We start from the raw sequence: 15223 nt of genomic DNA on the forward strand, positions 1-15223 counted from the left end.
GAGCCACTGGTCCTTAGCTTCCATTTGTGTATTCGTATTGTGACTTGCTACTCATCTCATGTAAGAAAAGTAGAGTAGGCTTAGGGTTGCCTTACAGCAAGACTTTAAAACTTTGATTACATTGGGTGACCAACATTCTAAAGGACCAACATTCTACAAGATGGGAAAGAGGTTGGGAGCAAGGCAAGATGGGAGAGGGGTAAAGGGAGCAAGGTGAGCAGGGTTCAATAGGGTGTTAAGAGCTAGGAGTGTGGCTCAAGTGGTACAGCAGCTATCTAGCAAGCATGAAACCTCAGCTCAAGACCAGTAACATCTAAAACACATAGACACTTGACCACACATATTGAAGGGTGATCAGAATTTGTTTCTTTAAGAAGGCAAGGTGTCCAGCCAAGATTTGGAGGAGCTACGAGGAGATAACCATTGTAATGAGTCAAGAATGATAAAGGAAGGGGAAGATTGACAGATGAGATAATAGGAGTTGGTCAAAGCTGGACTTGGTAGAAGCGCCTTTTATTCTGAGCATGATGAAAGGCTCACAGGATTCAATATACCACACCAGCATTGTGACTCTCAAAGATACTGAGAAGACTACCCCGAATACTCCCACCTCTGTAGAGTACCACGGCTCTGGGTCTAGAGAGGTAATGGTGTGGCCTAACTTTACATCATGATACGATTGGCAAACTCAAAAGGGTTTATAAAAAAGGACCATGTACACTGGGAGAGAGTTAAAAGAGCCCCGTACATTTTTGCTTTAGTTGTTCTTACGTTAGCATCTCACATTTGTGACTGGTTCCAGCCTCAAACCATCATGAGCCTTCTACCTGTGCCTCATAGGTAGCTAGCTGAGATTCAGATGTCCACCAGCATACTGGGCTTATTTGTTGAGATGGTGTCTTGCTAATTTTTTGCCCAGACCATTATCTGACTTTCACTTCCCAAATACCTAAGGTTACAGGTGTGTATCACCAGCCTTTGGCTTTCTTGAACCATTAGTGAATGGATACAATATTTTATTCACTCTATAGTCATTGCAATACACACTAATACATACTGTTGTTTTTAAAAGGCTCTTGAAGCCAGGTGTCAGTAGCTCACACCTGTAGTCCTAGCTACTCAGAAGTCTGAAATCTAAGGATCGCGGTTTGAAGCCAGCCCTGGCAGAAAAGTCTGTGAGACTCTTATCTCTAATAAACTACTCAGAAAAAGCTGGAAGTAGTGCTGTGGCTCAAATGGTAGAGCACTGGCCTGGAGCACATAGACACTTAGGGACAGTGCTCAGGCCCTGAGTTCAAGCCCCAGGACTAGCAAAAAAAGAAAAAAAAAAGCTCTAGATATTTGGTCATGTATCCAGTCTTTGATTACTTATCAGATATTTGAGTTCCACTATGCCATGTGTATTTTCTGTTACCTCATTTAGAACAAATGAATGACCTAAAAGACTATGTTTGAATTAAATTATCACTTGAGCATTTTTCTATTTGCCTTGAAAACAATGAAGAATCAAAGGCATATAAAAGGAAAAACTATGAAGTATTTACTCTTTTCAATATTTATATATCCAAGAACAGGAAATAGGAAGAAATAGGAGATGAAGACTGTGAGAGAAAAGCATTAACAAAGCAGTCTCACCGTCTCACAATCATAATCACAGAGAGACTGCAAGTAGGGTGATGCAGGCCAGCCATCTAGCCAGGAATGAGTAGTTGGTGTTAGCCCTAGTCTCTAGGGCTAAAACTAGCAAAAATAAACACACACACACACACACACACACACACACACACACACAAACCCCTGAGGGCTTGTTTCAATCTGTGTTTGTCTATATATGAATACACAACTTTAAGAATGTGATAAGCTCTGATACCAGTAGTCTTCTGTTGATGTATTCAAACAGTGATTTCATTTATAATGCTGAAAAAGGAAAAAAAAATGTTTATAACTGAATTTAGTTAGTGCAAACAGAAACAGAAACATAATTTTACTTCGATTGCCAAAATAATACCCAAAAGTCAAGCACTGGGTCCTGAATTGCTCTAATTAGACATGCACACTGCTTCAGTTCACTAAACATTTGCTAACTTGCTCAGGATCTCGCCATGTGGCAGAGGTAGTGCATATATACCAAAATGTGAAGCATTATATATTTTCTGAGCTATCATTTTAAATAAGAGTTATTGAATGATACTTGCTCTGTTGAAACCTGTATCTTAAAATGCCTATTATCTTTAGAGTTACTTTTAAAAGACAGACTTTTAAAAATAATAATTAAACTGTATGTGCTATTCACATGCTTGGAGATGATTTTATATCATTAAATTTCTGCATAAATATGCTTCAATAAGCAATTAAACCCAAGGCTCTGGTTTGCATTTTAATCCCCCTTTTTCTCTGTGAAGTTATCATAATCATGTACCTTTGATCTTGCAGTCATTCCTGGCATAAGATTCAAGTATCACAAATGAACAATTACTTGATAGAATGGAATTCAGAGACAATGGAGTCTAATGAAATGGGGCTTTGTTTTAAACAAAAGTGAAACCTTTTCTCATAGTTGCAAAGAGTTTGAAGCACATTAACGAAATCAATTTATGATTTCCCATCTCAAAAGCGCTTCTTAATGATCTTCTTCTACACACCATGCAGAATTTGGAATGCTTGGAAAAGCAAGTGCTGTCTGGACTTGAGAACGTCTGCCATTGTTCTCTTCACCTCCATTTTGAGGATTTCTCTTTTTCTCTCTTCCTACAGGCTGTTCCACCTCCCAATTTTGAGATGCCAGTTTCTATCCCAGTGTCCAGCCACAACAGTTTGGTTTACAGCAACCCTGTCAGCTCGCTGGGAAACCCCAACCTTTTGCCACTGGCCCACCCTTCTCTGCAAAGGAATAGTATGTCTCCAGGTGTGACACATCGACCTCCAAGTGCAGGTAACACAGGTATGGTTAACAAGTCATTGGAAGAAAACATTTTGCAAAAGTCGAAGACTTTTATCTGTGAGCTTCATCTCGGTCACTCATTTTCTATTCCTTCATTGCTTAATTTCTGCCCCCTAGTATGTCTTCTAATCGATAAAGCCTAGGTCCTTTAGCGTACCTTTCAAAACATTTTATAATCTGCAATGTTTCTACTCAGGCTATTACCTATCTTCTCAGGTGGCTATATTTTAATCACCTACTTTCTCAGATGAGATGTCAAATGTCATGTCTACATATTTTCTGTTCTGATCCCCCATCTCCCACTTAAAATGTCATTTTCTTTCTCACTACTTCTGTGAAACCTTTCCCTGTGTTATCTGATAGCAATTGTCCCATTTAGTTATCTACTATTATGGTTAATTTTCATTTACTTATACAATAACTCTTCCTGCAAAGGATTTAAGGTGGAAAGGAAATGAGATAGGATGGCATGATTTCTAAGAAGTAAGGAACAGAAACAGAGCTGAGTTAGAAGTGGAGTTAAGATCAAATCACAGACTCGCATACATTTACCATAATTTGTCTCTACAATTCCAAGATTCTTAAGCTTGCATTGTCCTAGAGAAATGAAATGAGTGCTAAGGAAAAGGCTTGGCCATTCTTAGTACTCACATGAAGCTAAGTTCAGTATGTTGTTCTGCACTGTTTCTCCACTGGATTTAAAGAATCTTGAAGAGATTATTTCCAAGTTGACAGTGGGAAATAATTCACTGTATACTGAACATCACTAAGCCATTCCTTCATTTTTCTACAAGTAACATAAAAAATTGTATTTCTAAACCACATGTAGCAAACCATCATATATTTGTGTCTTATTTTTAAGAAAACACTCCTCTGGAAATTTTTAATAGATCTTAAGCATATTTAACTGCAGTAAAAGCAGCTTATTTGTGGAAGAGTTTTTTTCTTTTACAAGACTTAATAAGTCTTGAGTCTGGGGAATACATATGAAGGACTTCATGTATAATTCTCTATGTCCTTAGTATTTTAAGTTTTTCATATCAATTTTCAGTAATCATGTATAGTTCTTTGAAATCATGTTCTAAAACATTTCAGTTTCTTGTTTCACAAACTCAGGCTCATTTTTAAAATTTGATACTTTGTTTTCAAAGCAGTATTCAATGGAAATAATAAGCATTGTTTGTAAAATGTAATGGCTATTTCCTAACTCCAAAACCTGAGCCAAAATAATAAAATATCACTTAGAAGCAATTAGAAAATGAAGATGATAGTCTTACTATTCTTCCTGTCCTATTTCTTAAAATCTAGAAATAATTACCATATTCAGCATCTTATTGAAAGGCCCCAGTTCTCATAAATAAACATTGGCAATGTTGTTTCTTAATTTAACAATGAATAAATACATGTATCTAAATTTATAGCCGTCAAAACTCATTGTGGGGAGAAAAACAAAGGAGGGGTAACAATGCCCGATAAGAAATATACTCATTACCTTACTGATGGAACTGTAACCTCTCTGAAAAGCATTTTTATGAGAAAATATAATTTTAACATAATGCATTGTGCCAGTACAATTCATGTTGAAAGTGTGGGTAAATTTATGAAATCAGAATTCTAGACAATTCTAGCATCAATTACAAAATTGATTATCTATCTATCTATATATATATATCTATATATCTATATATATATCTACCTATCTATCTATCTATCTATATATATATATATATATATGTTTAGAAAGTCCTAGACTTCAATATGTAGTCTTCTGAGCAGATAGAGCTTTAGTCTTAAAATTCTTTTTCTTTTTCCCTTTTTTCTTTATATGAAGCCTCAGCTTACACTAGAAATAGTAGAAATATAGAGACTATTCAAAGACTGAGTTTTAAAATGTAATCTTCCCTAGGGGAAAAAAAAGATTCTGCAAAATGTCAGTGATTGAATTTATTTTTAACATTTGAGCACAGCATGTCACAGTAAAACAAATGTCAGCCATCTGACTTAGGTAGTACTTTACAAGTTTATGACTCTCCAGAGAGGACAAATACCGAGTTACTAAAGGTAAAGCATTTTGTTCCGTGGGCCTTTAGCCTTTCTCCTTTTTGATTTTCCTCTTTTATCAACAGGTGGTCTGATGGGTGGAGACCTCACATCCGGTGCAGGCACCAGTGCAGGTAAGCAGAGACATCTGTACTGCAGCATGGGTCATTGGCCTGAGTTCTACTAGATGATTTCCAGGAAGTCTTCTGAGTCGAGTAAGGTTGTGAGGTCTATGAGAGGCATGCGAAAATGACCCCAAGAATTCCTAAAGCTCTTTTAGAAGCAGGAGTGTATGGTTAAATAGTAACTTAGAAGAAAACTATTAACTGGGACCTTCCTTAATAAAACTTTGGCTGGTTTGCAGAGAATTGAATACTCTGATCCAATTAACTCAACCACAGAAACTTACCCTAGACATAGAGTACATTTAGCAAACCAGATGTTGTGTGTTCTCTGTTAATCATTTCTTATTAAATGTGAATCATTTTCTACCTAAAGAAGTACTAATGCTCTATACATTTCCAAGAGAAAGTACACAAAGAAACAGAGTATAATCCTATAACCATTCAATTGTACTAGTAATATAAACCCACATTTGCCATGAAAATGAGCTTTCAGAGAACACCAATATAATATATCCCCCAGTAGACTGTTAAATGCATTTCAGCTCTTAAGAACATCTTGCACAATGGACAATTGTCTCATCATATTTCCCCAGGTTTTTATATTAACTCTTAATATTGCAATTATTGAGATACTGGTGTCATTTTCAATGCAGGAGCAAGATAGCACAGTACTTTTAAATGCCAACTGTAGTTCACTACTAGTATAACAAGTAACCATGGTAATTTCTGCAGCTGGAACACACCATATATTTAAAATAGTAGGAGGCAAGCATGGAAGATACAAGGTTATGTTTGAAATGTCAGAAAAATTCAACTTTACTGAAATATCCATGGGCAGCCTAATTAAAACATTTTGCCAGGGTCAAATATAATAACCTGCTATTTATAAGAAAGGAGATAAGGAAAATTAGCATACAAAAACATTTTTTATAAGTGTATATCTATTTGGGGTTAGTGTTTCTCACTTGTGGATATTGGCTCTTCACTACTGTGAAGTAAGTGATGAAGAAAAAGTATGTTACAGCACCATGAATAAACAGGGTAGGTACCATTAGCCTGCTACTTTGTACCTCTCTTGAAAATTAAGTAGTAAAATTAGTGAATTAACTCAATAGTAGTATCTTACTGGATGCTAAGATGAAGTATTTACTTACCCTACCTCCCTCCAAAATTACTTGGTGGTTTGTAGCCTCAAAATTAGAGAACAAATCCAAACCAATATTTCCTGAATTCAAGTCATTGCCAAAGACTATGTTTAAAGACAATGGTAAGGACTAATGATTGCATAGTCACAAAGACCAAAACATAAAAGAAGGAAGATAGATGTTCTGAGATTTTATCTACTATCCCACAGTACCAGTTTGCTTACTATTATACAAATACTTCACAGTTGAAATGAAAGTTATTAAAACTTCTAAAAAAATTATAGAGGGAAACACTGGCTACTCAACTTTGATGGAAGAAGTAACTTGCTATTGGACAATGGGGAGGATGTTTTAAAATCCTGTACAGAAAACGAAAAGCGTTTGGTGTTTAATTCTGCTGTCATTGTCAATTCCCTGACAGATTGCTAAGTTTAAAAAGGGTAAGGATGTGGGAAAGTCTGCCACATACACACTACAGCGTTTTCAATTTTTAAAAAATATCTTAGATATTTAACAAATGCATCTTACTTCAGGATCTCTGCCCTAGGCATAAAACCCTCGAAATTGATGATAGCAAGTGTTATAACTTAATGATATCCTATAACATGAATGCATCTTCTTCCTGCATTCTACATTGTTATGTAAACACCTCTTACACAGTGTTTAAAAATAGAGGAAGAAGCCCTTTCTAACTCTGGTTCCAAGGAACACCTGTTACAGATTCCTCTTAGCCTCCATCTTAGCTGTCATGTCCCTCCCATAAACTTATCCAGCCAGTATCATATGTCAAAGTCAAATATATTTGTGCTGATGTCAGAGAATCACATCATACCAGGGGGAAACAAAGCCAGACAGGATGTCTCTGCATTTTCAAAGGAGAAAGCTAAAGCCAAAAGATACATTCGAAATTTTGAGTATTATCATTGAAATTCAGTGTTTTAGCTGTAGAGACTGTAGGGCCCAATAACAAGACACTGCACAATCACATTAAATGTGTTTTAGTCGTTGTGGTTTCTTTTTCTAAAGCAAATCATTTCAACTTATATAAAGAAAGTAGTCTTATGAGGGAAGGAAGTTAATTGAACATTTACGGTGTGCCTAATAAATATGAAAAGGCCAAAAAGCTAAGAATTTCTTTTTTAAGCTCAGTTTGATTGGAAGGCATAGCAGCTTTCCCACCCAATCCCTGTACCATTCTTCTCCCTCATCTCGTCAATAAGTGTTACAGATCCTATTCCAGTATTTTGATGGCTAATTGGAAGTAAGAGTCATAGGGACTTTTCTGCCTGGGCTGGCTTTGAACTGTGATTCTCAGATCTCAGTCCCCTAAGTAAGCTAGAATTACAGGTGTGAGCCACCAACTGTGGGTTTATTATTTGACTTTTTTTGTTTGATTTTTCTTTTATATGAATTTGAGAAAATTATGGATTTGTATTTTATATTAGATCTATTCCTCCCTCTCCATCCTCTTTCCTTTGCCCTGGTTGAGGCTTAGAGCAATGTTCCAGAATGATTTCCAGGGCCTCCTATTCATCTGCCTGTGTACCTTTGATTCCATTCTTGTCTCCCTGTGACAGCTTGATCTTCTCAAAGCCTCAGTGACATAATTGTAAATCAGGGAATTGAGAGGGACAGTAGAATTAAACACCGAAACCTTTTTATTTCCCTTATTGCTCTTTGGGATTAACCATGAACCTCTTATCTCTGGTCTATTCCTACTCCTCAATCTTAGATTCTTGTCTGCCATTCAGAGACCTGTGCTCCAACTCTACTAATAGCAAACATGGAAATTGCTCAAACAAAGTAACTCATTCATTCTTGAAGCAGTGTCATAAAGTAGATGTTCCCATGATACCATTTCTGTAGATGGGTAAACTGAGGCAGGGGAGATTGGATAATTGTCAGCTCTAGCCTTTGAGGTCCTAAATGCTACCCTGTGCTGCTACTGACACTGTCAATGTCTCTAGCCCTTACCTATCCATTCCTAACACTTAATGCCTCTCCTGGTTTGTGCTACTTTGCTCTTTCATCATTGCTGAGAATTCAGTTCAGCCATTCAGGAAACACTTTCCTGATTCTTGCAGAGGAGTTCTGCACCTATTTTCTTTGCTACAGTGGGAACTGTACTGACATTATTTACCTTCTTGCACAATAATTTCAGTCTCTGGGCACATTCTACCTGGGCAGTCAGCATTCAGCATTCTGGGAGCAAACTGTTTCGCTCAACAGATAAAACAACACATACAATAAATATTCAGTAAATGATTTTTAGCTGTGTCTTCTGGACATAAAGTTTAATAGTGTTTGTGTAACATAAGAAAATAATTTTTAAATGTGTAATATTAGAATACCTAACTTGGTATGTCATTTATTCTAATACTGTACACAGCTAATATTTCATTGTTTTGATCAAATGATTGAGTGCCACTGGCCAATGAAATGAGATATTACTAAATTTTCTACCATAAGAATCTCAAGAGCTAATATATAGCAGTATATAAAATATGGGTTGGTCAGCTACATTGTTGTTGGGAGTGTAAACTTGCTCAACCACTTTGGAAAGTAATATAGAGGTTCCTCAAAAGACTCCACATAGAGCTCCCCTATGACCCAGCAATCCCACTTTTGGGCATTTATCCAAAAGTTTACAAACAAGACCACCCTAAAGCTACCAGCACGACTATGTTTATTGCAACACTATTTACTATAGCTAAGATATGGAACCAACCCAGATGCCCCTCAGTAGATGAATGGATCAAGAAAATGTGGTATATATACACAATGGAATTCTATGCCTCTATCAGAAAGAATGACATTGTCCCATTTATTAGGAAATGGAAAGGCTTGGAAAAAATTCTATTAAGTGAAGCAAGCTAGGCCCAAAGAAACATAGGTCCCATGGTTTCCCTTATTTGAAATATCTAGTATATGTCTGAGTCAAGCAGAAAAGGTCAGATAAGGTGATGTTAGGGAAATGAACCCTAAGATATGTATTCAAATGTTTTTTTTCTTTCATGCGATTGTTTCTAACGCATTTATAAGATGATTTCTTTGTTGCTTTGTATGTCCCTCCCCCACAGTATAACCCCTGCTTTCACTGTATTTCATGTCGGTATAATTTGTGGAGGGGAAGGGGGAAAACAAAACATTTAAATAGGGATACAGGTGGACCCATTGCAACAATGAGATGTATAAGTCGTTATGTTGAAAGTGAACTTTACAACTTTGGTGGGGGGGGCGGGGGGAGCGGGGAGGATTGGGGGGGATGGGGGGGAGGATGGGAAGGGATGGGAAGGGGAAACAAAGGAGGAGGCTACAATGCTTGATAAGAAATGTACTCATCTTGCCCATGTAATTGTAACCCCTCTGTACAGTATTTTCACAATAAAAAATTTTTTTAAAGATTACACATAGAGCTCCCATACAACCTAGAAATTCCACTTTTGGGCATTTACCCAAATGATCACAAACAAGGCATACTAAAGCTACCAGCACAACTATAGTTTATCGCAGCATTATTCACCATAGCTAAGATATGGAACCAATCCAGTTGCCCCTCAGTAGATGAATGGATCAAGAAAATGTGATACATACGTGTGTGTGTGTGTGTGTGTGTGTGTGTGTGTGTGTGTGTGGGTGGGTGGGTGGGTGGGTGTGGGTGTGGGTGTGGGTGTGTGTGTGAATTCTATGCTTTCATCAGAAAGAATGACACCACCCCATTTGTAAGGAAAAGGAAAGACTTGGAAAAAATCATATTAAGTAAAGTAAGCCAGAACCAAAGAAACATAGGTCCCAAGGTTTTCCTTATTTGCAATAACTAGTATACATCTAGGATAACTTTACCAGCAAAAAAGGTCAAAAGCTAGGTATGGAGGGGGGGGGGGGGGGTGGGGAGGAGGAGAGGAGGTAGGGAAAGAAGGGATGGTAGGAGAAAAACAAAGGAGGAGGTAACAGTGCTCGATAGAAAATGTACTCATTACCCTACTCATGTAACTGTAAACCCTCTACACTATTTTTTACAATAAAAAATATGTGAAGAAAGCTAACTTAAAAACACGATGTATATATGACCATATACGATAATGCTAAGTGAAATGAACCCAAGATAGGAACACAAGAGGTTTTTTCCTTTGTCTCTGTTGTTTTTTATGTTTATTATTGTAAAAATATTGTACAGAGGGGTTACAGTTACATTAGTAAGGCAATTTCCTGGGGCTGGGAAGGTGGCTCAGTGGTAGAGTACTTGCCTTGCATGCATGGGGACCTGGGTTCGATTCCTCAGCACCACATAAGCAGAAAAACAAATACAAAACAAAAAAATAGTAAGGCAATTTCCTCTTGAGCATTGTTAACCCCTCATTTGTTTTTCCCTTACCATCCCTACCCTCCCCACCCCGCCAACTACTCCCTCTCCCCTCCAAAGTTGTAGAGTTTGTTTTTAACATAATGTCTTGTATATCTCATTGTTACAATGGGTCAGCCTGTATCCTTGTTTCAACATTTTGTTATTTCCCTTCCCCTCCCCAAACAAGAAAAATGCATATACAAGATGCAGAATAACAGAATCAAATACAGTGAAAGCAGGGGTTATACCAAGGGGGAAGAACATAGGAAAGAAACAAAAGAAATCACATAGTACATTATAAGTACATTAAAAACAACAGCAACAAAGGTAAACTCTTGTGTCTCTATCTTGGGGTTCATTTCTCTTAGCACCATCTTATATGGTCCTATGTGCATAGCTTTTGACCTTTTTTCTTTGTCTGGTGGGGTTATCTAGACATATATTAGTTATTGCAAATAAGGGAAACCATGGGACCTATGTGTCTTTGGGCCTGGCTTACTTCACTTAATATAATTTTTTCCAAGTCTTTCCATTTCCTAACAAATGGGGCGGTGTCATTCTTCCTGATAGAGGCATAGAATTCTAATATATATATATTCTAATTTATTCTAATATATAATTCTTATATATATATATATATATACATCTCACATTTTCTTGATCCATTCATCCACTGAGGGGCATCTAGATTGGTTCCATATCTTAGCTATGGTAAATAATGCTGTGATAAACATAGTTGTGATGGTAGCTTTACTATGGCCTTGTTTGTGATCATTTGGATAAGTGCCCAAAAGTGGGATTGCTGGGTCATAGGGGAGCTTTATGTGGAGTCTTTTCAGGAACCCCCACACTGCTTTCCAAAGTGGTTGAACAAGTTCACATTCTCTCCAACAATGCAGTAGGGTTCCCTTTTGGCCACATCCCCTCCAGCATCTGTTGTTATTAGAGTTCTTGATTATAAACATTCTAACTGGGCTGAGGTGGTATCTCAATGTTGTTTTGATTTGCATTGCTTTTATGGCCAGAAAAGTTGAGCATTTCTTCATGTGTCTATTGGCCATTCTTATTTCCTCTTCAGAGAAGTCTCTCATTAAGTCTTTAGCCGATTTATTAATCAAGCAGTTGTTTCTTTGAGGATTTGTTGTTGGGGGATTTAATTTTTTAAGTTCCAGGTATATTTTAGATATGAGACCCTTGTCTGTTGTTTGGCTAGTGAAGATCTTCTCCCAGTCCTTGGGCTTTCTATTGATCCTGCTAGCTATGTCCTTTGCCATGCAGAAGCTCTGCAGTTTCATGCAATCCCATTTTTCCAACATTTTTTTGATTTGTTATGTTTCTGGATTATTAACAAAGTTTTGGCCTGCGCCAAGAAGCCCTAGACTTTCTCCTACTCCTTCCTGTAATGTTTTCAGGGTGTCTGCTTTGACTTCGTGTTCTTTGATCCATTTGGAGTTGATTCTGGTGCAGGTTGATATATAAGGATCTAGCTTTAGTTTTCTACAGGTATTTAACCAATTTGCCCCTACCATTTACTGAAGAGGCTGTCTTTCTTCCAGTCTATTTTTTGTTGCTGTTGTTTTTAATGTACTTTGTGATATTTTTGTTTCTTTTGTATGTTTTTCCCCCATAATATAACCCTTCTTGTCACTGTATTTTATTCCGGTGCCCTGCATCTTGTATATACATTTTTCTGATTTGGGAAGGGGAAGGGAAATTACAAAATGTTGAAACAATGATAGAGGTTGATCCATTGTAACAATGAGATATGTAAGACACTGTGTTGAAAACTAACTTTACAACTTGGGGAGGAGGGAGGATTTAGGGATGTGGGAAGGGAAGAGATGGTAGGGGAAAAACAAAGGAGAGGTAACAATGTTCATTAGGAATTGTACTCATTATCTTACTAATGTAACTATAACCCTTCTGTACAGTATCTTTACAATAAAAAAATTTAATATATGGGTTGGTACCTCAGACTATCACAAATTGCCTCTTAAAACAATGAACCTCTTTCCTAATTACCACTCTAGGGAAAAATAATTTCTTTTTTTGGGGGGGGGGTCCGGTCGTGGGGCCTGAACTCTGGGCCTGGGCGCTGCCCCTCAGCTCTTCAGCTCAAGGCTAGCGCTCTACCACTTGAGCCACAGCGTCACTTCTGGATTTTTTCTTTTTGCTTATGTGGTGCTGAGGAATCGAACCCAGGGCCTCAGGCAGGCAAGGCAAGCACTCTACCACTGAGCCACCTTCCCAGCCCGGGAAAAATAATTTCAAACATGATGGCCAATCACAAGAAAGAGTTAACAAGCATGGCACTGGTGACCATGCCTGTAATACTAGTTATTCAGAAGGCCGCAACCTGGAGGATCATGGTTCAAGGCCAGCACAAGCAGAAAAGGACTGTACATTCCATCCCCAAAATAATCAGCAAAAAGCAGGACAGGTATGGTTTAAAAGTTGGAGTATCAACAGAGCAAGCAAGCCAAATAAGATCATAGAGTTCAAACCCCAATACTACAGAAAACAGAGAGAGAAAAAGAGACAGAGAGGGGGAGAGAGAGAAGTAGGAAGGAAGGAAAAGAGAGAGAAAGTAAAATTTAACAAGATAACAGGATGAGATTGCACTCTTGGAATAAGAGTTATGTACAGTAACTCTTTATGATACATTAGAATATGTAACAGTTTCTGTTATACTTTTAATCTTTTTCTTAGTTACTGAAATAAAGAGCTACTACTGTTGAAATTATATTTGGTCATATCCCTATATACAAATGCTTTTAACATGCTAATCTGAGTGGTTATTGATGACCATAAGTTTAAGTTCAGTTGAGATTTTGTAATCATTACATTTAGTGGAAATAACCAATTGTATTTATTATGCACTATCCTATTAATTCCCTCTGATTTCATTTTGATTACCTTTGATGGAGTAAAAAGTACCAGTGTGCCAAGAATTTACTGATTCATGGTTGAGAGAGGTGATGGAAAAAAAAGAGCAAAGCCTTTAGGAATTCCTGAAAAATTAAGAGACTTTTTATAACCTACAATAGCTATTTGACAATAAAGCAAGATATTTATGTATATTGGTTGATAATTTTAATTGGCACTTATTATAAATTAGCTATAACTTTATATAAAAAGAAACTAACAGCTGTTTCTTTATTTGATTGTTAATTGTTTACTATTTTATGCATTTGGTTGTCAAGCATTGTCACTTCTGGAATGCCTAATTTATGTCAGCTAACTACATGGAGACTTGATGGTGGCAGTGTGTTGCCATGAATAAATATTGCGAGGCGAATAAGTAGACCTGCAAAGACTCCATCTAGCAAGATCTTCTCTCATGATTTAGTGCCTTTTTACTTGGTTCTTACATGGAGAATAAGACACAATTATCTTTAGAAGCCACTACAGACCTACCTACATCATAAGCCTTTATTTACAGTGTTATTTGTAACTCCAGCAGTGAAAGAATAATTTCACTTATTATACTGTGGAAGTCAGTGGAACAGTGCTTTACAACTGAGGCATTCTCCCAGTCAGGGATGACTTCTTTATTAGTCAAAATACTTCTCTACATTTCTCACTCACTGGTTAAAAATATGCATAAAAATGGGTGCTGATGGCTCATATCAATTATCCTAGCTTCTCTGGAGGATGAAATTTATAGAGGATTGTGGTTCAAGACCAGTCCAGGCAGAAAAGTCTGCTAGACTTTATTTCCTGAATAACTAACCAAAAGCAGGACTGGAGGTGTGGCTCCCTAAAGCTGAGCAAGTATGAGGAGGTCCTCAGTTCAAATCATAGTTAAAAATTTAAGTCTAGAAAGATCTGCTTTAACAACTCAGCAGTTTTGATGTTTATTAAAAACATTCCAGAAAGAGAGAATGTCATTTAGTAACTATTTTAAAATAAGAAAACTAATTATTAGCATGAAAATATAATTCTTATATTACTTTAAGCAATATTAAGTAATAAATGAAACAAATCCAGGTTGAGTTGGATTCTGTTATAAAAGTATTATTCCGTTACTTTGTATTGTTTTGAATTTATTCTCAGCTTTACCCTGGATGTTCACCCAAAGCATAAAGATTCAACACCATGGCTTTATCCTTATGATATATGAAATTAAGTAATGATGGCATTTTTAACTTAAACCAAGGTTATCAAGATTTGTTAAAGGAGAAAATTTTTCTCAGTCCTGTAATTGGATGATCTATAGCAAATGATACATAGCCACTACCAGTAGGGTCAGTGATCACTTCCCATCTGCATGACCAGACTGGTTACAGATAAAGCAGTGTTGTACATTTGATCCTATTCTCTAGAGCTGATTCCAGTGTGGATAAGAAGGTCACAGAGAAGACAAATTAAAAATGCTATCAGGTAACAGATAACTCAGAATTCTGAAAAATCTGAATTCACTTCCTTAGGTTTTACGTAAGGAGTTTGATTTCCAGAAGACATTCAAATTATATCTTCCAAGCTATAGTACTTTGGTTATCATATTTCTGATCTAAAAACTGCTTATTTTTCTTTTCATGAGACAGGATTTCTCTATGTGCCCAGGCTAGTCTCAAACTCATGTAAAAGTATCCTCTTCATTTATACATCATTGATTTACTACTGG

At 36.9% G+C, this 15223-nt stretch overlaps 1 protein-coding gene across 19 annotated transcripts in view; it reads left to right on the forward strand.

The window, feature by feature from the left end:
* The window catches only part of Mef2c (myocyte enhancer factor 2C), a 185911-nt gene that overhangs the window by 144406 nt on the left and 26282 nt on the right, over nt 1-15223 (forward strand). For 16 of the 19 annotated variants that reach the window (XM_070031119.1, XM_070031122.1, XM_070031123.1 and 13 more), the window contains 2 exons: nt 2755-2941; nt 5068-5115. In XM_070031119.1, the coding sequence (XP_069887220.1) occupies nt 2755-2941; nt 5068-5115 (235 nt within the window). The remainder of the gene's footprint in view (nt 1-2754; nt 2942-5067; nt 5116-15223) is intronic. The other 3 variants (XM_070031124.1, XM_070031133.1, XM_070031131.1) reach the window with 1 other exon arrangement.

This window comes from Dipodomys merriami, unplaced genomic scaffold (assembly GCF_024711535.1).
Source record: "Dipodomys merriami isolate MVZ:Mamm:240054 unplaced genomic scaffold, mDipMer1.0.p SCAF_20, whole genome shotgun sequence".
Taxonomy (NCBI): Eukaryota; Metazoa; Chordata; class Mammalia; order Rodentia; family Heteromyidae; genus Dipodomys; species Dipodomys merriami.